The sequence below is a fragment of the Staurois parvus genome, unplaced genomic scaffold, assembly GCF_062004578.1.
Source record: "Staurois parvus isolate SC_StPar_1 unplaced genomic scaffold, SC_StPar_1.0 ptg001812l, whole genome shotgun sequence".
NCBI classification, from domain to species: domain Eukaryota; kingdom Metazoa; phylum Chordata; class Amphibia; order Anura; family Ranidae; genus Staurois; species Staurois parvus.
The window spans coordinates 122,902-143,914 of record NW_028319608.1 but is presented as its reverse complement, the minus strand read 5'-3'; the positions used below and the strand labels follow the sequence as shown (position 1 = coordinate 143,914).

Below are 21,013 nucleotides of genomic sequence, written 5' to 3'. Positions count from 1 at the left end.
TTACAACTCAGGATTTCAAAGCTTCGAGGGGCAGGGATCTGACATCACACACTACACAGCATAAAGCAGGGAGCCGAGTGTAATCTGAGACCCGAGTTAAGGGAAAGGACACATCCTCTACACCAGGGGTGTCAAACTCCATTTCACTGTGGGCCGTATCAGCATTATGGTTGCCCTCCAAGGGCCGGTGGTATATGTAAGACTAGATGTCCAGAGCACCCCCCCACTATATCAGATGTCAAGAAACCCACACCCTCCCTAACATCATCGTGCACACCCTTTGGGGGCAGCGCTGGAAAGCAGAAAGTGCGGGGTCTGGAGGAGGACCAGAGGAGGACCAGAGTCAGTTACCAGAGCTGAGAGCAGGAGAGGCAAGGATGAGGGGGTGCTGCAGCTGCACTGAGAGGTGCAGGATTTAGTAGAGGAGTTCTATTCTCCTCTATGCTGCGGACTGCTGAGACAAGGTGGGGGCGGAGACAAGGGGGTACCTGCAGGAGAGGTGCAAGGGCCATATGAAATGGCCTGGAGGGCCGGATTCGGCCCACAGGCCTTGTGTTTGACACCTGCACTCTACACAGTCACATAGGAAAACATGCACAGCTGAGGCTGTCAATCACCTTCTGCGTGCTGGAGTGTAGGCAGGGCAGTCTCCCAAATTTCTGTGATGTCGGGATAACCTGTCAGAAGTGACCCATGCAGATAGCAGAGGGAAGGGAGAGGAGACAGAATCTCACTAGATGCTTTGCACTGAGGCAAGTATTCTCTATAGATGGATATGCTTTGTTCATTATTTAATATGGGCAGCACAGTGGCTAAATGGTTTGCACTTCCGCCTGGCAGTACTCGGGTCGTTGGTTCGAATCCCAGCCACGGCACCACCTGTCTGGAGTTTGCATGTTCTCCCTGTGCCTGTGTGGGTTTCCTCCGGGTACACCAGTTTCCTCCTACACTCCAAAGACATGTTGGTAGGTTAATTGGATCCTGTCTAATTTGCCCTAGTATGTGAATGTAAGTTAGGGACCTTAGATTGTACGCCCCTTGAGGGTTAGGGACCTTAGATTGTACACCCCTTGAGGGTTAGGGACCTTAGATTGTACGCCCCTTGAGGGTGAGGGACCTTAGATTGTACACCCCTTGAGGGTTAGGGACCTTAGATTGTACACCCCTTGAGGGTTAGGGACTGATGTGAATGTACAATATACAGTCATGGCCGAAATTGTTGGCACCCTTGATATTTTTCCTGAAAATCAAGTATTTCACACAAAAAAGGTATTGCATTAACACATGTTTTGCTATACACATGTTTATTCCCTTTGTATGTATTGGAACAAATATAAAACAGAGGCAGAAAAGCAAATATGACATAATGTCACACAAAACCCCAAAAATGGGCTGGACAAAAGTATTGGCACCCTTAACTTAATATTTGGTTGCACACCCTTTGGAAAACATAACTGAAATCAGTCGCTTCCTATAACCATCAATAAGCTTCTGACACCTCTCACCCGGAATTTTGGACCACTCTTCCTTTGCAAACAGCTCCAGGTCTCTCTTATTGGAAGGACACCTTTTCCCAACAGCAATTTTAAGATCTCTCCACAGGTGTTCAATGGGATTTAGATCTGGGCTCATTGCTGGCCACTTCAGAACTCTCCAGCGCTTCTTTGCCATCCATTTCTGAGTGCTTTTTGACGTATGTTTGGGGTCATTGTCCTGCTGGAAGACCCAGGATCTTGGACGCAAACCCAGCTTTCTGACACTGGGCCCTACAGTGCGACCCAAAATCCTTTGGTAATCCTCAGATTTCATGATGCCTTGCACACAGTCAAGGCACCCAGTGCCAGAGGCAGCAAAACAACCCCAAAACATCATTGAACCTCCACCATATTTTACCGTAGGTACTGTGTTTTGTTCTTTGTAGGCCTCATTCCGTTTTCGGTAAACAGTAGAATGATGTGCTTTACCGAAAAGCTCTATCTTGGTCTCATCTGTCCACAAGACGTTTTCCCAGAAGGCTTTTGGCTTACTCAAGTACATTTTGGCAAACTGTAGTCTTGCTTTTTTATGTCTCTGTGTCAGCAGTGGGGTCCTCCTGGGTCTCCTGCCATAGCGTTTCATTTCATTTAAATGTCGACGGATAGTTCGCGCTGACACTGATGCTCCCTGAGCCTGCAGGACAGCTTGAATGTCTTTGGAACATGTTTGGGGCTGCTTATCCACCATCCGGACTATTCTGCGTTGCAATCTTTCATCAATTTTCCTCATCCGTCCACGACCAGGGAGATTAGCTACAGTGCCATGGGTTGCAAACTTCTTGATAATGTTGCGCACTGTGGACAAAGGCAAATCTAGTTCTCTGGAGATGGACTTGTAACCTTGAGATTGTTGATATTTTGCCACAATTTTGGTTCTCAGGTCCTCAGACAGTTCTCGTCTCCTCTTTCTGTTGTCCATGCTTAGTGTGGCACAGACAGACACACAATGCAAAGGTTAAGTGAACGTCTCTCCTTTTTATCTGCTTTCAGGTGTGATTTCTATATTGCCCACACCTGTTACTTGCCCCAGGTGAGTTTACAGGAGCATCACATGCTTGTAACATTCTTATTTATCCGCAGTTGTGAAAGGGTGCCAATACTTTTGTCCAGCCCATTTTTGGAGGTTTGTGTGACATTATGTCGAATTTGCTTTCTTTCCTCCCTTTTTTTGTTTTGTCCCAATACACACAAAGGGAATAAACATGTGTATAGCAAAACATGTGTTAATGCAATACGTTTCGTGAGAAATACATGATTTCCTGGAGAAATATCAAGGGTGCCAACAATTTCGGCCATGACTGTATATGTAAAGTGCTGCGTAAATTGATGGCGCTATATAAGTACCTGAAATAAATAAAAAAACATTACCTGCGGTCTCCTCCCCCCATCTCAGAGATGATGATCTCCCACCACCTCCTGTCTACATGCACTCAGTCCAGTGTGGACATCACATGATGTCCCTGGGACGGTTCCCTGGTGATGACAATGGTGGATTAGGTCTGAACAATAGGGGATGATTTACTAAACCTGGAGCACTCAGCTGTGCATGGTGGCCAATCAATTTCTACCATTTTCAATGAAGCTTTGACAATAAAACCTGGAAGCTGACTGTAGAGCTGCTTGTAGTCTCTGTAATGTGACAACACAGGAGCAAACCTGGGAGACAGGTGTCAACCAGAGATCACAGTGAGCTGCAGGTTTAACACCCCGGTCACACCAAACCCAACTTTGACCCCAGGTTCACATCTGTGCGGGTGGTGCCGCTGCGGATCCGTACAAAAATCCGTGCAGCCGTCCCACCCGCACAGAGGAATGCGGACCTGCGGGCGGGTGCCATTATTTCTAATGGCACGCCGCCCACACTGGGAAACGCAACCGTACTGGGAACCTCGGCTGCGTTTTCCAAAGAAGTGCAGGGACTTCCCTGCGTGTCACGGGCATGGGAGTCCATTCAAATGAATGGGCTCTCGTGCCCAAGCAAACGTGGCCCGCACGGCCGCATAGGTGCGAACCTAGGGTGAGATCGGGTGACTTCACTGTCAAAGTCGGATGACCGTGCGATTTGCAAGACATCTGACATTGATCAATCGCACCAAAAGTAGCGCATGACGTACTACTTTAGAAATCGGTACCAAGTCAGAACCGCACCGATATGACCGCTGTAATTGCGGACAATAGGGTGTGACTTGGCATGTGATTTGCAAGTTACATGGCATGCAAATCGCATGCCAATTCACATCCAGTGTGACCGGGGACTTAAAAGACTAAAAAAAAAAAAACCATCAACATGTTTAAATGTTAATGAATGGGTTTATATTTATCGACTTTTATATAAATAAATTGCATGACGAAGAGGTTGGGTTGTAATGTCTTCAAGACGCAGTGATGCTAATTAGCAGCTTTGTGCTACAGACGTAACATAGATGGTTCCCCCGGGGGGCCAGGGGCCCTATGGCTCCCAGAGGAAGTGCTGCTAATGATCTTACTGAACATAAATAAAGGATTTGTAACCAGAAACCTAGCGACGGCCCCGAGGGGGGGGGGGGGGGGTACAACCGTTTATGCCGTCACTAAACCACTTTTGTATCGCCGTACGAACTGCGATCAGGGATGTACGGGAAACGCGCGTTTACAAAAACATGCCGCATTTCCTGCTCTGCGCCAAAAAAGTGGACCGGTCTTCATATTTTTTATTATTTAAAGTTTTTTTTTTTTTTTATTGCCACACCCCTGTAAGTATAACGCTGCACTCACACTTGAGCGATTTGTAGCATGAAGCTCGAACCTAAAAAATATCAGTTGTTCTCTATGGTGCCTGTTCGAGGGATCAGGTGTGGCCAGGCACCATAGAGAACAATTGTTGCTTCAAGCTACAAATCGCTCAAGTGTGAATTCAGCCTTAGAGGGGGGCTGGGGGGGGGACAGCACTCAGAAGGCTTTGTACCTTAACGCAAAGAATGCTTTCAAGAGGGGGTCTCCAAACTTTCTAAAGAAAGGGCCAGTCACCAGTCTTTCAAACTTTAGGGGGGCCGGTGCTGGAAGTCAGAGAAGAAAATGTCCAGGATTCACTGGGAGTAAACAATGCCCGATTTTTTTTAATTAGGGGAGGTATAATACTCCATTGCTGGTGTCAGTGGGAGGAATAGTGTCCCATCATTGGTATCAGTGGGAGGAATAGTGCCCCATCATTGGTATCAGTGGGAGGAATAGTGCCCCATCATTGGTATCAGTGGGAGGAATAGTGCCCCATCATTGGTATCAGTGGGAGGAATAGTGCCCCATCATTGGTATCAGTGGGAGGAATAGTGCCCCATCATTGGTATCAGTGGGAGGAATAGTGCCCCATCATTGGTGTCAGTGGGAGGAATAGTGCCCCATCATTGGTGTCAGTGGGAGGAATAGTGCCCCATCATTGGTATCAGTGGGAGGAATAGTGCCTCATCATTGGTGTCAGTGGGAGGAATAGTGCCCCATCATTGGTGTCAGTGGGAGGAATAGTGCCCCATCATTGGTATCAGTGGGAGGAATAGTGCCCCATCATTGGTATCAGTGGGAGGAATAGTGCCCCATCATTGGTGTCAGTGGGAGGAATAGTGCCCCATCATTGGTATCAGTGGGAGGAATAGTGCCCTATCATTGGTATCAGTGGGAGGAATAGTACCCCATCATTGGTTACAGTGGGAGGAATAGTGCCCCATCATTGGTATCAGTGGGAGGAATAGTGTCCCATCATTGGTATCAGTGGGAGGAGTAGTGTCCCATCATTGGTATCAGTGGGAGGAATAGTGCCCCATCATTGGTGTCGGTGGGGGAATAGTTCCCCATCATTGGTATCAGTGGGAGGAATAATGTCCCATCATTGGTGTCAGTGGGAGGAATAGTGCCCCATCATTGGTGTCAGTGGGAGGAATAGTGCCCCATCATTGGTATCAGTGGGAGGAATAGTGCCCCATCATTGGTGTCAGTGGGAGGAATAGTGCCCCATCATTGGTGTCAGTGGGAGGAATAGTGCCCCATCATTGGTGTCAGTGGGAGGAATAGTGCTCCATCATTGGTATCAGTGGGAGGAATAGTGCCCCATCATTGGTGTCAGTGGGAGGAATAGTGCCCCATCATTGGTGTCAGTGGGAGGAATAGTGCCCCATCATAGGTGTCAGTGGGAGGAATAGTGCCCCATCATTGGTGTCAGTGGGAGGAATAGTGCCCCATCATTGGTGTCAGTGGGAGGAATAGTGCCCCATCATTGGTGTCAGTGGGAGGAATAGTGCCCCATCATTGGTGTCAGTGGGAGGAATAGTGCCCCATCATTGGTGTCAGTGGGAGGAATAGTGCCCCATCATTGGTATCAGTGGGAGGAATAGTGCCCCATCGCTGGTGTCAGTGGGAGGAATAGTGCCCCATCGCTGGTGTCAGTGGGAGGAATAGTGCCCCATCGCTGGTGTCAGTGGGAGGAATAGTTCCCCATCCCTGGTGTCAGTGGAAGGAATTATGGCCCATTGTTGCTGTAAGTGGGTGGAATAGTGGCCTGTCATTCTGGACAGTGGGAGGAACAGTGCCCCACCACTGCGCTGTTAATTGGAAGAATGGTGCCTCATGGTTGGTGCCATTGGAAGGAATTGTATCCCAGAACTGGTGTCAGTGGAAGGAATTGTGCCCCATTGTAGGCTTCAGTGAGAGAAACCGTACCCCATCATTGATGTCATTGGGAGGAATAGTATCCCATTTTTGGTGATATTGGGTGGAATCATATACTATCATTTGTGTAAATGGGAGGATTTGTGCCCCATTGTTGGTGTCAGTGGCGGGAATGATGTCCCATTGATGGAGTCAGTGGAAGGAATAGTGTGCGCCAAGGGTCTGATAAAAGCAAGCAAAGGGCCACAGGTTTGGAGACCACTGTTTTAAAGTGCAACTCCACTTTTGTGTGAAAAAATATTACCAAATAAAAAAAACCCAAAAACAATATAGCATATATAATTGTGACATAAGTCATATTGTAATCGAATGTCATTTAAAAAATGATTTCCTTTTCAATCTGCAGCGTTGTAATTTTCTGTAAAATGCAACATGGCACCCTGGAGGTGTTCTGTATACGGATGATATACAGAATGTGGGAACGCAGGCCTGTCTTTCACAGCTTGGTCTCCGTGTTGGGAGCACTCAGTACAGAAACATCGGCCACCCAGGGATGCATATATGTGGCCCACCCTTTTGCACATGTGTTGCGCGGGCAGCAACAGGGTAATTTTTTAAGTACTGAATAAAGAAAACAAACAGAGAGCGCACCCTTGAGCATTACCATAGCCTCCCTAGCGGTCTGATTATGTCCATATTTCTGCGCTCAAAGCGGTACATTTTTTTGCATGGAAATATGTATTTTTTTTATTGTAGGCCTGTAATTCTTAGGAATAACTCACTGAAATCTGTCCGAACAAGAGTCTAGTAAACATCCCGGGTGTGATAAAATTTGAAACACGAAATCATAAATTATAATTTAATAATCATAAAAAATAATAATAAATTTAATTCAATAATATAATCAAACCAAAAACACTGAAATGTGAAATAGAGCGCCAAGTTCTCACATCGCTGAGCAAAGTCGCAGAATCGTTTTCAGTGTCTGGTGAGGAATTTCGCCCACAAATCATTATCACTCAATTCTGCAAGTGGTTCTGATTTACTATCGCTGTTCTCTAGCCGGTCTAAAACCACTTAAAGGGACGCTTTTTGGACGCCATGGACGTGTCTCAGTTTGCACGCAGAAAGAACAGTAAAAATGCAGGCAGGGCGCCGGACAAAGCACTCGGGACAAAATGTATGTGAAATGGTTTGATACAGGAATGGGATACTATGTGATTTTAGTGTATTTAGTGAATGTCACTTTTGGACATTTTTAAATTTCCCGCCATTCCTTCCCCGTACCTACCGATGTCGCAGGGGACGGAACCCAGATGACAGATGCCGGCATCCGCCGGAGGACATGGCTGGTGACACTTTAGGGGTGACATCGTGGAAGCGAAGGACAAGGTAAGTGAAGAAGGGGCGGCACAGTGGCTTAGTGGTTAGCACGTCTGCCTTGCAGTAAATGGGTCATGGGTTCGATTCCCGACCATGGCGCCTCCTGCATAGAGTTTGCATGTTCTCCCTGTACTTGCATGGGTTTCCTTTGGGTGCTCCGGTTTCCTCCCACACTCCAAAGACATGCTGGTAAGTTAATTGAATCATGTCTAAATTGTCCCTAGTATGTGTATGTATGAATGTGAGTTAGGGACCTTAGATTGTACGCCCCTTGAGGGTTAGGGACCTTAGATTGTACGCCCCTTGAGGGTTAGGGATCTTAGATTGTACGCCCCTTGAGGGTTAGGTTGTATGCTGCTTGAGGGTTAGGGACCTTAGATTGTAGGCCCCCTTGAGGGTTAGGGACCTTAGATTGTACGCCCCTTGAGGGTTAGGGACCTTAGATTATACACCCCTTGAGGGTTAGGGACCTTAGATTGTACGCCCCTTGAGGGGTAGGGACCTTAGATTGTACGCCCCTTGAGGGTTAGGGACCTTAGATTGTACGCCCCTTGAGGGTTAGGGACCTTAGATTGTACGCCCCTTGAGGGTTAGGGACCTTAGATTGTACGCCCCTTGAGGGTTAGGGACCTTAGATTGTACGCCCCTTGAGGGTTAGGGATCTTAGATTGTACGCCCCTTGAGGGTTAGGGACCTTAGATTGTACGCCCCTTGAGGGTTAGGGACCTTAGATTGTAGGCCCCCTTGAGGGTTAGGGACCTTAGATTGTACGCCCCTTGAGGGTTAGGGACCTTAGATTATACACCCCTTGAGGGTTAGGGACCTTAGATTGTACGCCCCTTGAGGGGTAGGGACCTTAGATTGTACGCCCCTTGAGGGTTAGGGACCTTAGATTGTACGCCCCTTGAGGGTTAGGGACCTTAGATTGTACGCCCCTTGAGGGGTAGGGACCTTAGATTGTACGCCCCTTGAGGGGTAGGGACCTTAGATTGTACGCCCCTTGAGGGGTAGGGACCTTAGATTGTACGCCCCTTGAGGGTTAGGGACCTTAGATTGTACGCCCCTTGAGGGTTAGGGACTGATGTGAATGTTTAATATATATATATATGTAAAGTGCTGCGTAAATTGACAGTGCTATATAAGTACCTGAAATAAATAAATAAATAAGAAGGGATCCCGGAGCAACGCTGCAGTGTATTCCTGAGTGTAGCTCAGGGGGGTTACCGCTTGTGGTGCTGAAACTTTACCCCCAGGAATTCCGCCAGGGGGGTTAAAAAAATGTATTTAATAAAAAATAAAAGAAGATATTGTACTCACGAAATGACGATAAGCCAGCTGGAAGTCCATAGCTCCCAATGCAGACAGACTCCTAGTGCGGATCGGACAGAGCGGTTCCTTTATGATGTGCTTTTGACTCTATTGTCATTTTGTGAGTACAATACCTTCTTTTAGATAACTTTTTTAAGGTAATGCTCTAAGCTGGTGCGCCCTCTGTTTGTTTTCTTTATTCAGTACATTTGGACTCCCCCGGTCTCTTGAGGGCAGCAAGGCGTGCATATATCCCAGGACAGTCGTGATATGGTCCTAAGTCCATCCCTAAGCATAGGAGCATCTGGGTTTGCTCTTCCTTTACTGTCATTTTTGAAGTAACCTACACTTTAATGGTAACAAACTAAAGTAATAAAGTGTATTAGTTTGCCTAATAAACAGAGTTTCTGTTGGAATCAGGGGCGGGCTGACAACTCACGGGGCCCCCGGGCAATAGGGGATCATGGGGCCCCCTGGGCAATAGGGGATCATGGGGCCCCCTGGGCAATAGGGGATCATGGGGCCCCTGTGTCCTCGCCAACACTCAAAAAAGCCTATGAAAAAGGTACCAGGGGCATCTCATGGGGCCCCTTACTGACCCCGGGCCCTCAGGCAGTGCCTGAGTTTCCAACTGGTCAGTCCGCCCCTGGTTGGAATAAAAACCATCCTGCCTAGCTGCCACAAGGATTCACTAGGGTACAAGGTTGAGAGGTGAGCGACTTTTGTCACCACGGGATAGGTTCCAACATTGGCAGCTGCTAAATACTTCGTTCTGCCGGTTCCTTTACCTTGTGACAGACGTCTGTCTTGATCTCCTTCAGGGCCCGTTCAGAGAACACACAGCCGCATTGTCTGAGCACACAAAATCTGCGGAGGAAAAAAAATGACATGTAATACGTAACAGCAGCCTACTTCCTACTCGACAAACAAAAAGCATTTTACGAATGTAAACAAGTGGCGCAGCTTCACTACCACATCAAGAGGTTAACTATAATAGCTACCTGTGTTTGCCGTTCATTTCCAGTCCGACGATTGGGCAGATGAACTGCGTGCGCTGCTCGTCGTATTTGTCCCCTTTGGTGTTGCCTTTGTCCCCGGTCCATGCTGGATTGTCACTCAGGTTCAATTCGATGACGTTCTGAAAAGCAATAAAAACACTAATAAAGGGAAGCTCTACTCTAATATACATTTTTTTAAAAATAAGAGAGAGAATATACGGCACGTTGGCTGATGGGCTCTGATCTGATACAGAACGGCTTTGTTACTGGGTCCCAACCTTCTCTGATTTCACAGCTAGAGCTCCACCCTGCCCCTGGGCACTTTTCCCTTTACATTACATTTGGAAAGGGGGGGGGGGGTGTCTGATTTCTATTGTGCTAAGGTAGGTGGGCAAATATTATAAAGCACAGATTTCAACATAAGTATTTACACCTCACTGGCTAATGGGTACATTTGCCTGGAATACGGTTTGGAAGGAAGGTCATCATTGTGTCCTGTGAGCTGGGCAGGTAGGTCCTGTGTGGGGTCATCATTGTGTCCTGTGAACTGGGCAGGTAGGTCCTGTGTGGGGTCATCATTGTGTCCTGTGAGGTGGGCAGGTAGGTGCTGTGTGGGGTCATCATTGTGTGCTGTGAGCTGGGCAGGTAGGTCCTGTGTGGGGTCATCATTGTGTCATGTGAGCTGGGCAGGTAGGTCCTGTGTGGGGTCATCATTGTGTGCTGTGAGGTGGGCAGGTAGGTCCTGTGTGGGGTCATCATTGTGTCCTGTGAGGTGGGCAGGTAGGTCCTGTGTGGGGTCATCATTGTGTGCTGTGAGCTGGGCAGGTAGGTCCTGTGTGAGGTCATCATTGTGTGCTGTGAGCTGGGCAGGTGGGTCCTGTGTGGGGTCATCATTGTGTGCTGTGAGCTGGGCAGGTAGGTCCTGTGTGGGGTCTTCAATGTGTCCTGTGAGCTGGGCAGGTAGGTCCTGTGTGGGGTCATCATTGTGTCCTGTGAGCTGGGCAGGTAGGTCCTGTGGGGGGTCATCATTGTGTCCTGTGAGCTGGGCAGGTAGGCCCTGTGGGGGGTCATCATTGTGTCCTGTGAGGGGTCATCATTGTTTCCTGTGGGCTGGGCAGGTAGGTGCTGTGTGGGGTCATCATTGTGTCATGTGAGGTAGGCAGGTAGGTGCTGCGTGGGGTCATCATTGTGTGCTGTGAGCTGGGCAGGTAGGTGCTGCGTGGGGTCATCATTGTGTCCTGTGAGGTGGGCAGGTAGGTCCTGTGTGGGGTCATCGTGTCCTGTGAGGTGGGCAGGTAGGTCCTGTGTGGGGTCATCATCGTGTCCTGTGAGGTGGGCAGGTAGGTCCTGTGTGGGGTCATCATTGTGTCCTGTGAGCTGGGCAGGTAGGTCCTGTGTGGGGACATCATTGTGTCCTGTCAACTGGGCAGGTAGGTACTATATTCTTCAAGGGAAAGTGGTAGTAAACCCTGACATATACCCAGTGGCTGGCCTCATGTGATGCAGAGATGAAACAAATCCTCCTACGTAAGTTGTACCTGATTATCTGCAGTCTTCTCTAATCTACTGTTCAAAGGGCAGAATTTATAAAACTTGTCTGAGCTTTCAGAATGCAGAGGGCAGGGAGCTGAAGTTAAGCTCTACAGGGCCTCAGTGAGAGCTGATTGGAGGAAAGGGACACCCCTCCCCCTCTTCAAAACAGCACACAGGAACACAGCTAAGGCTGTCAATCACATGCTGTGTGCTGCAGTTCCCTCCCGTCACCTTTCTTTCTCTCTGTGTCAGGAAAACGTTTAAGAAGTGACTCATGCTGATAGAGGAAAGAAGGCAGCACACAGAAATGACACTTCATGCTCTGGACTGAGACAAGTACACACTAACAAGTGATATGCTTTTTTCATATTTCATGTCTGAGGTTTACAAACACTTTAATGTAAAGACAATTGTGTGGAGGTTTTTCTTTTCTGTGTTTATCATAAAGCCGGCCACAAACTAGAATTTAGTTGGATGTTGATGTGTTACAACACGTGCCATGCGTCTTTCTGCACATCTCACCGCGGGCATTATGATGTCTTCACATTGATTTTAATGGAAAACGAATATATAAAAAACTGGCAGTTCCCTGAGAACACAGACAATGGCGGGTGAGAGGGGTGTCAGGGGTGTCAGTACCTTGATGCTCTTGATGTGACCCGCAGAATCGGCATGAGGCTTGTCTGGAGATTTGTCCAGCAGGAATTCAATGACCGCATCTTTATTGTACAGCCTGTGTGAGGACAAAACGATGAGGGAAAAAAATCGGTCATAACAGGTTTACTTTAATGCTTACGTTTCATCTGCTTATATTTGCCTCCCCTGAGGGTCCCTCCCACACAAACGACTTTTTCATTTTCATTACATACCTAATTTTAGACCCCATGGCATCATCACTAGGTCTCTGTGCTTCTTTACGCAAGGCAGGCAGATCGTGGCTGGTGGGAGGGGCTGGCAGGGTGATGTACATAGCTTCCATTGCAGCACCCGGCCTCGGTATTCCTTTCAAGAGCCCTCACCCTGATGTAAGCAGTGGGAGGAGTTATGCAAATTTTAAAATTCCTCAATGGGGAGGTGATGTCAGTCTGGAGGAGTGGGCGGTCCTACACAGGTTGTATTTGTATGCAAACAATCATAGGAAACACATAGGATGCTGAGCTTTCATGATTGAAAGAACTGAAATCCAATGAATGAAAGGGGCGGGACCAGGGACAGTCAGGCTGAGGAGGAAAGAGCAAGATGATGCTGGACATCCTCCAACCTGGAAATGAGGCGGAGTCTATCTGATTGCTGCAGCTTCTAATGCACATTGTGAGACGCTTTGTACAGCTGCCCCCACCTGATGTCAACTCAGCCTGATGACCCCACACAGGACCTACCTGCCTAGGACACAATGATGATCCCCCCCACAGGACCTACCTGCCCAGCTCACAGCACACAATGATGACCCCACACAGGACCTACCTGCCTAGGACACAATGATGACCCCCCCCACAGGACCTACCTGCCCAGCTCACAGGACACAATGATGACCCCACACAGGACCTACCTGCCCAGCTCACAGGACACAATGATGACCCCACACAGGACATACCTGCCCACCTCACAGGACACAATGATGACCCCACACAGGACCTACCTGCCCAGCTCACAGGACTCAATGATGACCCCACACAAGACCTACCTGCTCAGCACAAGGGACACAATGATGACCCCACACAGGACCTACCTGCCTAGGACACAATGATGACCCCACACAGGACCTACCTGCTCAGCACTAGGGACACAATGATGACCCCACACAGGACCAACCTGCTCAGCTCATGGGACACAATGATGACCCCACACAGGACCTACCTGCCTAGGACACAATGATGACCCCACACAGGACCTACCTGCCCAGCTCACAGGACACAATGATGACCCCACACAGGACCTACCTGTCCAGCTCACAGGACACAATGATGACCCCACACAGGACCTACCTGCCCACCTCACAGGACACAATGATGACTCCACACAGGACCTACCTGCCCACCTCACAGGACACAATGATGACCCCCCCACAGGACCTACCTGTCCACCTCACAGGACACAATGATGACCCCCCCACAGGACCTACCTGCCCAGCTCACAGGACACAATGATGACCCCACACAGGACCTACCTGTCCACCTCACAGGACACAATGATGACCCCCCCACAGGACCTACCTGCCCAGCTCACAGGACACAATGATGACCCCCCCACAGGACCTACCTGCCCAGCTCACAGGACACAATGATGACCCCACACAGCACCTACCTGCCCAGCTCACAGGACACAATGATGACCCCACACAGCACCTACCTGCCCAGCTCACAGGACACAATGATGACCCCACGCAGGACCTACCTGCCCAGCTCACAGGACACAATGGGCTTCTTCAGCTTCTCCTGGCTCAGGGTGCAGTAATACCAGCGGGCGACCAGCTCAGCGTTCCTATCAATCTGGAAGACAAGAGAGACCCGGGACATGAAGGGGATGACATATGAACTCCAGCTGCCTCCAAGCAGGTATGTGGGCAATACAGCCTCCTCTATATAGCCTATGTTGTTCCCAGACTGATGGGGCTCTCTGCCATGGGTCATTCTGGGACTTGTAGTGTCCCTCTATGAACACTGCTACATAGGAATGGATGACAGGGCACTTATCTCTATATAAAGGGGGGGGGGGCTCTCTGACAGTACATGCTGGGACTTTCAGTTCTCCTCAAGCTATTTTGGGTGACAAGACATAAATACATCCCACTCCCCATAGAGAGCACTGACATGACATGCTAGGACTTGTAGTCCTCCTCTGGTAGTATTAGTACATAGTAATGAATGGGGGGTGGGGGGGTGCTGGGCACTGCAGTAGTCCTCCTCTGGTAGTATTAGTACATAGTAATGAATGGGGGGTGGGGGGGTGCTGGGCACTGCAGTAGTCCTCCTCTGGTAGTATTAGTATATAGTAATGAATGGGGGGTGGGGGGGTGCTGGGCACTGTAGTAGTCCTCCTCTGGTAGTATTAGTACATAGTAATGCATGGGGGGGGGTGCTGGGACTAGTAGTCATCTGGTAGAATTAGCACATATTAATCAATGGGTTGGATGGGGTGCTGGGCCCTCCTCTGGTAGTATTAGTACACAGTAAAGCATGGGGGGGGGGGGGGACTTGTAGTCCTCCTCTGGTAGTATTAGCACATAGTAATGAATGGGGTGCTGGGCCCTGTAGTCCTCCTCTGGTAGTATTAGTACATAGTAATGAATGGGGGTGCTGGGCCCTGTAGTCCTCCTCTGGTAGTATTAGCACATAGTAATGAATGGGGGTGCTGGGCCCTGTAGTCCTCCTCTGGTAGTATTAGTACATAGTAATGTATGGGGGGGGGGTGCTGGGCCCTGTAGTCCTCCTCTGGTAGTATTAGCACATAGTAATGTATGGGGGGGGTGCTGGGCCCTGTAGTCCTCCTCTGGTAGTATTAGTACATAGTAATGAATGGGGGGGTGCTGGGCCCTGTAGTCCTCCTCTGGTAGTATTAGTACATAGTAATGAATGGGGGGGTGCTGGGCCCTGTAGTCCTCCTCTGGTATTAGTACATAGTAATGAATGGGGGTGCTGGGCCCTGTAGTCCTCCTCTGGTAGTATTAGCACATAGTAATGTATGGGGGGGTGCTGGGCCCTGTAGTCCTCCTCTGGTAGTATTAGTACACAGTAAAGCATGGGGGGGTGCTGGGCCCTGTAGTCCTCCTCTGGTAGTATTAGTACATAGTAATGAATGGGGGTGCTGGGCCCTGTAGTCCTCCTCTGGTAGTATTAGTATATAGTAATGAATGGGGGGGTGCTGGGCCCTGTAGTCCTCCTCTGGTAGTAATAGTACATAGTAATGAATGGGGGGTGCTGGGCCCTGTAGTCCTCCTCTGGTAGTATTAGCACATAGTAATAGAGGACACTGTTACTCCCTCACACACCCCATAGATGGTCTCTGGCAGGCCATGCTGGGCCCTGTAGTCCCTCAGCAGTCCCCTCTCACCTTCTCCACCTTCTTGGGCCCCTTCACCAGCTCATGTCTCTTAGGAATGGTTCCCCCGTCGCAGCCCATGTCTATCAGCACTCTCTGACAACAACAAAACTCAAGTGCTTCCTCTTCCGGGTTCATCTGACCCGCCCACACCCCGGCGACGCACTTCCGCTAATTTTGCGGTTCATTCGGCGGCCATCTTACCTCGGCTTCTCTCGCCTTACGGCTTCAGGTCTGTTCAGCGGCCATCTTAGTACGCCTTGGCCTTCTCCGCCATCTTGCTGCACCCAGAAGTTCTGCCAGCGGCCATGTTGTCTGGTATGAGGCAGAGAATGTGTCTGGGGTGAGGGACTGACGTTCACCCTGTTACAGAGCTAGTCTTCCCCCCCCATGCCCCGGTTCCTGCTTGCCCCCCAGCATCCCCTCACCTAGCTGCTGCCAACAATCTGCCCCGCTGCTGAGGGAGCAACCTGCTCCTCTGGCCGAGAACCAGAAAGTCGGGCACCCTGCTGTGCCTGTATATGAATTCCACACATACAGGCTCCCCTCCTGTCACCTCGGGCACTGTGTGATCCCGCGCTCCGTGCCCCCCAGAGAAAGGCCATACTGCCTGGGCGGGGCCCTTTGCCATGCTAAGTCTCGGGTTACCACAGTAACGGGAACACACCCGGTTCCGTATATAATGCGGAGCGGGCCCCCGGTCCCAGTGTGTGTGTTCCTGGCTGCTTCCCCTGCTGGTGTGAGTGAGGTCTGAGCTGCAGCTGGACTTCCTCACAGACCTCCCTCCTCCCTCTCACTAGCCTCCTCCACTGCCAGCCTGCTACAGACCCCCCTGCTGTGGGGGCCCTCTGTATCCTGGTCCCTATATCCAGTAAATGGATTATCCCTGTGCTGCCCAAAAGACGGCCCGATTCTGCCCCATGGACTCCAACTTCTGCGGTGCCCCCGCCGCTCTGTCCTGTTGAACTTTGTGGACTGTCGGCCCCCTATTGTCCCATATTGCCATCCTGAGAACATTACTGTATCACTGTATCGCTGTGTCTTGTGTTGTTCTGTGGACTTGCTGCCCGATCGTCTGTAACCCCACGAAACCCCCCAGTAAACGTCCGCACATCGGGTTCCGTGCAATATGTCTCTGTGTGCTCTCTCTCTGCGCTCCTAGTATGTTACAACTGGATGAGAGCACTCAAGATGGCGGATGAGAGCCTGCAGAGGATGGGAGCGGAGGCCCCGGAATATAGACATTGGATAGTGAGCAGCTTACAAGAAAAGGCCAGAACTTTGGCCCTCAACTACAGGGGACTTAATAAACATCAGTTGGTCCAGATACTGGAGGAAGCCAGCCAACGACAATGGGAAGAGTTGGGCATGGACATGGGCCAAGCAGTCTCAAGAGAAGACGGACCAGAGCGTCACAGTACAAGCAGCAAAAGCCCTTGGATCATTTGGTACGAGGAAGAGATGGCCATTCTAGGGAAGGAAGGAAGCTGGCGGCCATTGAAAAGGCTCAAAAGAGACAAAAAGAGTGGGAAGCTGCAAAGAACCAAGTAGCTGCTCCTATGCCTATTCATGTGGCACGGGAGGCCCAGAGAGTATCCAGAATGGACTTTAAGCCCTCCCAAGAACACAGCGGTGATGTGGAAGGGTTCTTCCAGGACTTTGAATATCAATGCGAACTACTGGAGATCCTGCCCACAGACTGGACTCGCCATGTGGTAGGGCTGCTTGATGGAGGGGCTGCTGAGGCATATTGAATGATGGACCCTCTCAAGAAACGGAACTATGAGGAGATAAAAAGGACTGTACTGGACTACTACGCGGTATCATATTGGGCTCAGTTCTGAACTACCCCCGCCTCCCAGAGACCTTGTTTGCACACAAGTTGTCATTAGCAAGTCGCCGGTGGCTGGAAGGGGAGAAGGCAACCTCACCTGAGCAGATCATCCAGGCCATTCTGAAGGAACAGTTCCTTTTCAAGTGCCTCTCCAAGCTCCAACAGTGGGTGCATGAGCGGAAACCTGTTACCCTCGAAGAAGCTGCAGCCTTAGCAGATGAGGCTCTCCTAATTAACCCACAATGGAAGAAGCCTGCTGTCGAGGCACCCCAAGCTGCCAGGATGCCCAATCCTGCATCGGTGCCCTACACTCCTCATCGCTGGATGGGCCCCCAAACAGTGCCAGCGACATGGTCTAGGGGCCTGCTGCGAGCTACCTCGCAGCGGGCCCCTAGACCAGCCTTAGGCATTGTTTTGGTTGTGGACAGACTAGTCACTACCCGGTCAGCTGCCCCGCCTAGAAACAGACTCTTGGGCCTAGCTTGCCCCGGCCGGTACACTATGTGGATCTGTACCAAGCTCCAAAAACCGACTTCCACCCCCCATACTGGAATCTCACTCCTGTGGACACTCCCGTGGACAGGAGTCTTTGGCCTACAGCCTGTGGGAGCCCCTACCCAGAGTCTCCAAGGAAAGCAGCTGCAAGAGATCACTGTGGATGGACAAAAGGCGGTGGGATTCCGAGGTTGAGGGGCCTTTTTCACCATTGTGGACTCCCAAGTGGTGCACCCTGACGCTTTCCAGCCTGGCCCTGGGATAGTGATCCAACTAGCAGAGGGCACCAAAAGCTTCATCCCTCTTGCTACTGTCAATCTGGACTATGGCTTGGGGCCTAAACGCTGCAATGTGGGAGTAATGGGAGGACTGCCTGCAGATGTACTAATTGGAAATGATGTGGGCGATCTTCAGTGTCACTTTGTTGGAGCCATCACGCGAAGTCAAGCCCACCGGGAAACTGCTGAGAGGAAGGAGGCACCCAAGCATGTGGAAGGACCTCCTCTACCCACGTTGAGTGGCTCATCTTCGACTGCTGAGAATACTGGGGTGACATGGGACTGGGACAAGTTTCAAGGGGACTTAGCCATTGACCCTATTCTGACAAGCTTCTGGGCCCGGTAGGGCTGACTGGTCCTGGAACTGGCGAAAGGATAGTGCAAGAAAATGGGTTGCTGTACCGAGTGATGGAAAACGTTGCCGAGGGGGGGCCCCAGACCATGGCTAAACAGCTGATAGTACCCCAACAATTTCGGACCCAACTGCTGCACCTTGCCCATGACATTCCCATGACAGGGCATCAGGGAAAGTTACGGACAGAAAAGAGGTGGGCCCAGGCCTTCTATTGGCCTGGGATGTCCCAATCGGTAGCTCACTACTGTCGTACTTGTGATACCTGACAGCGACATGGGAGAACTGGTGGCCTTGGGCCCCTCTACAGCCCTTACCCATTATTGAGGAACCATTCTGAGTAGCTATCGACAATCTGGGACCCTTAGCTCGCCCCAGCAAACCCGGAAAGCGGTACACCCTGACCACCGTCGACTATGCTACTCATTATCCCGAAGCAGTCGCCCAGGGTGGGTCGACTACCGGGTACTGGGGTCCCTGTGGTGCCCTATGTCCTGGAACTGCGTGAAAGGATGGGCCAACTAGCCGCCCTCACAGCTGACCATCTCCAAGCAGCCCAGATCCGGCAAAAGACATGGTATGTCCGCAAGGCCTGCACGCAGGTGTTTACCGAGAACCAACAGGTCCTCATGATTGTCCCAAATCCACAGAACAAACTGCCATCCTCATGAGAGGGACCCTTCCATGTCTCATTAGGAAAGTGAATGACACTATGTTTTTGGACTAGATGATCGGGGGAGGCGGCAGAAAACAGTGCATGTCAATATGATCAAGGAGTACCATGACTGAAACCCCCTTGTTTTGGCCGTCTGTCTGATACCCTCCAAGAAGGACCAAAAGGCTGTGCCGGATCTCCTGGAAGCAGCACACCATCCAACTGACATGCACCAGGTGCCCCTGGGCCTGCAGCTGAACTCAGGACAACAGAGAGCCATGAATGCTGTCTTGGGCAAGTGCAGTTCCGCTTTTTCTGCCTGGTCTGGGAAGACTACTATCCTCACCATGTGGATACCCTGAAAACCCGGCCCCTCCAACAAACTCCATATCGTGAATGGCCCACCCCCCAGACTAAGAAACAGGTTATGGCATTTCTGGGCACTGCTGACTATTATCGCAAATTTGTTCCCCATTTCAGCATGATTGCGAAACCCCTGGCGGACCTCACCAAGAAGGCCATGCCCCAGGTAGTAACCTGGACCCCGGCCTGCCAGACCGCTTTTGACCTGCTGAAAGAAGCCCTTTCCCATGATCCCGTCCTGGCAGCGCCCAACTACCAGTGAAGATTCCTCATGCAGAGGGACGCCTCCACTTATGGGATGGGGGCCGTCCTCAGCCAGGTAAATGAGGAAGGGGAGGAGCACCCTGTGGCCTTCCTTAGCAGGAAATAACTGGATCGGGAGGTCGCCTATGCCACCATAGAGAAGGAGTGCCTGGCCATAGTGTGGGCATTGAAGAAACTTCAACCCTATTTGTATGGCCAGCAGTTCAACATCCTCACAGACCATAACCCCCTCACCTGGCTGAATCGGGTCTCGGGGGATAATGGCTGCCTCTTATGATGGAGCCTGGCCTTATGACCATACAACTTCACTGTCCAATACCGACAGGGAAGCCAGCACTAGAATGCAGATGGGTTGTCCCATCAGCAAGACCCCCAGTAAATGAATGCAATCCACAAGTACCTCTACGGGAACCTGTTGAGGTTCCCCTGGCGACACTTGTAGAATGGAGGGATTGTCACAGAGCTAGTCTCCCCCCATCCCCCAGTTCCTGCTTGCTCCCCCCCCACCCCCACCCTGCTGTCAGTAGCAATCTGCCCCCCGGCCGAGGGAGCATCCTGCTCCTGTGGCTGAGCACCAAAAAGTTGGGCACCCTACCATCAGTTGGGCTTTTTATTATCGGCTTTAGGTTCACTTAACATGTTGAATGATATGGGCTGGTTAGTCATTACTGATTCCTGCTCTCGCTTGTAGATTCTCTTCGTCTTCTGAAGAACATTGGTTTGCTATTTGAGAAATGGCCGACAGAAGAGGAGCAAAGTGTCAAATCTGCAAAGCATGCCTGACAGACCCACTTCCCACCGCATCCAAGGTAAGCCGTCTGAGTGGTCTAGGATCTCAGTCTTCCAACAAAATTTCCCTATTAAAGGTCAATCAAATGAAAACTCAGGTTTCAGTTAAACCAATGAATTTTTTTTTTTTAAATGGAACGCTAGGGCAATATATATACTGTATATATATATATTTGGACAACTTTAGTTTTTTCAGGTATTTACCAAAACCTATTGTAAGCTTTTTCAAGCTTTAGTTCTATAATGGATAAGGGCTGAAAGTGGGCTCTCAGGTTTAATTTGAGGGTATGTACATCCAAATTGGAGGAAGGGTTTAGGAATTACAGCCCTTAAGAGTAGCCACCCCCCCCCCTTTAAGAAAGGGACCAAAAAAAGTAATTGGACAATGGAATCAAAAGCTGTTTCATGGCCAGGTGTGGGCAACTCCTTCGTTATTTTTTCAACACACACACACACACATTTTTTCATAATGACCTCTAAGGCCACCTTTATACAAGCAATTACTTGCATACACCATATTGCTGCAGCAAGATTCAGCAGTCACCTGTGGCTA

General features: G+C 50.1%; 2 protein-coding genes across 2 annotated transcripts in view; one reads left to right on the top strand and one right to left on the bottom strand.

The window, feature by feature from the left end:
* RTF2 (replication termination factor 2) overlaps positions 1–15,567 on the bottom strand; it is a 40,082-nt gene extending 24,515 nt beyond the window's left edge. The window contains exons 1-5 of the mRNA XM_089664021.1: positions 15,443–15,567; positions 13,787–13,881; positions 12,032–12,125; positions 9,863–9,999; positions 9,650–9,728 (exon numbers count right to left, since the gene is read on the bottom strand). Coding sequence (XP_089520147.1) covers positions 9,650–9,728; positions 9,863–9,999; positions 12,032–12,125; positions 13,787–13,881; positions 15,443–15,511 — 474 coding nt within the window. The 5' untranslated portion in view covers positions 15,512–15,567. The remainder of the gene's footprint in view (positions 1–9,649; positions 9,729–9,862; positions 10,000–12,031; positions 12,126–13,786; positions 13,882–15,442) is intronic.
* A 158-nt stretch (positions 15,568–15,725) lies between these two features.
* AURKA (aurora kinase A) overlaps positions 15,726–21,013 on the top strand; it is a 127,813-nt gene continuing 122,525 nt past the window's right edge. Inside the window, exons 1-2 of the mRNA XM_089664011.1 lie at positions 15,726–15,748; positions 20,363–20,480. Of these exons, the coding sequence (XP_089520137.1) occupies positions 20,406–20,480 (75 nt within the window). The 5' untranslated portion in view covers positions 15,726–15,748; positions 20,363–20,405. The remainder of the gene's footprint in view (positions 15,749–20,362; positions 20,481–21,013) is intronic.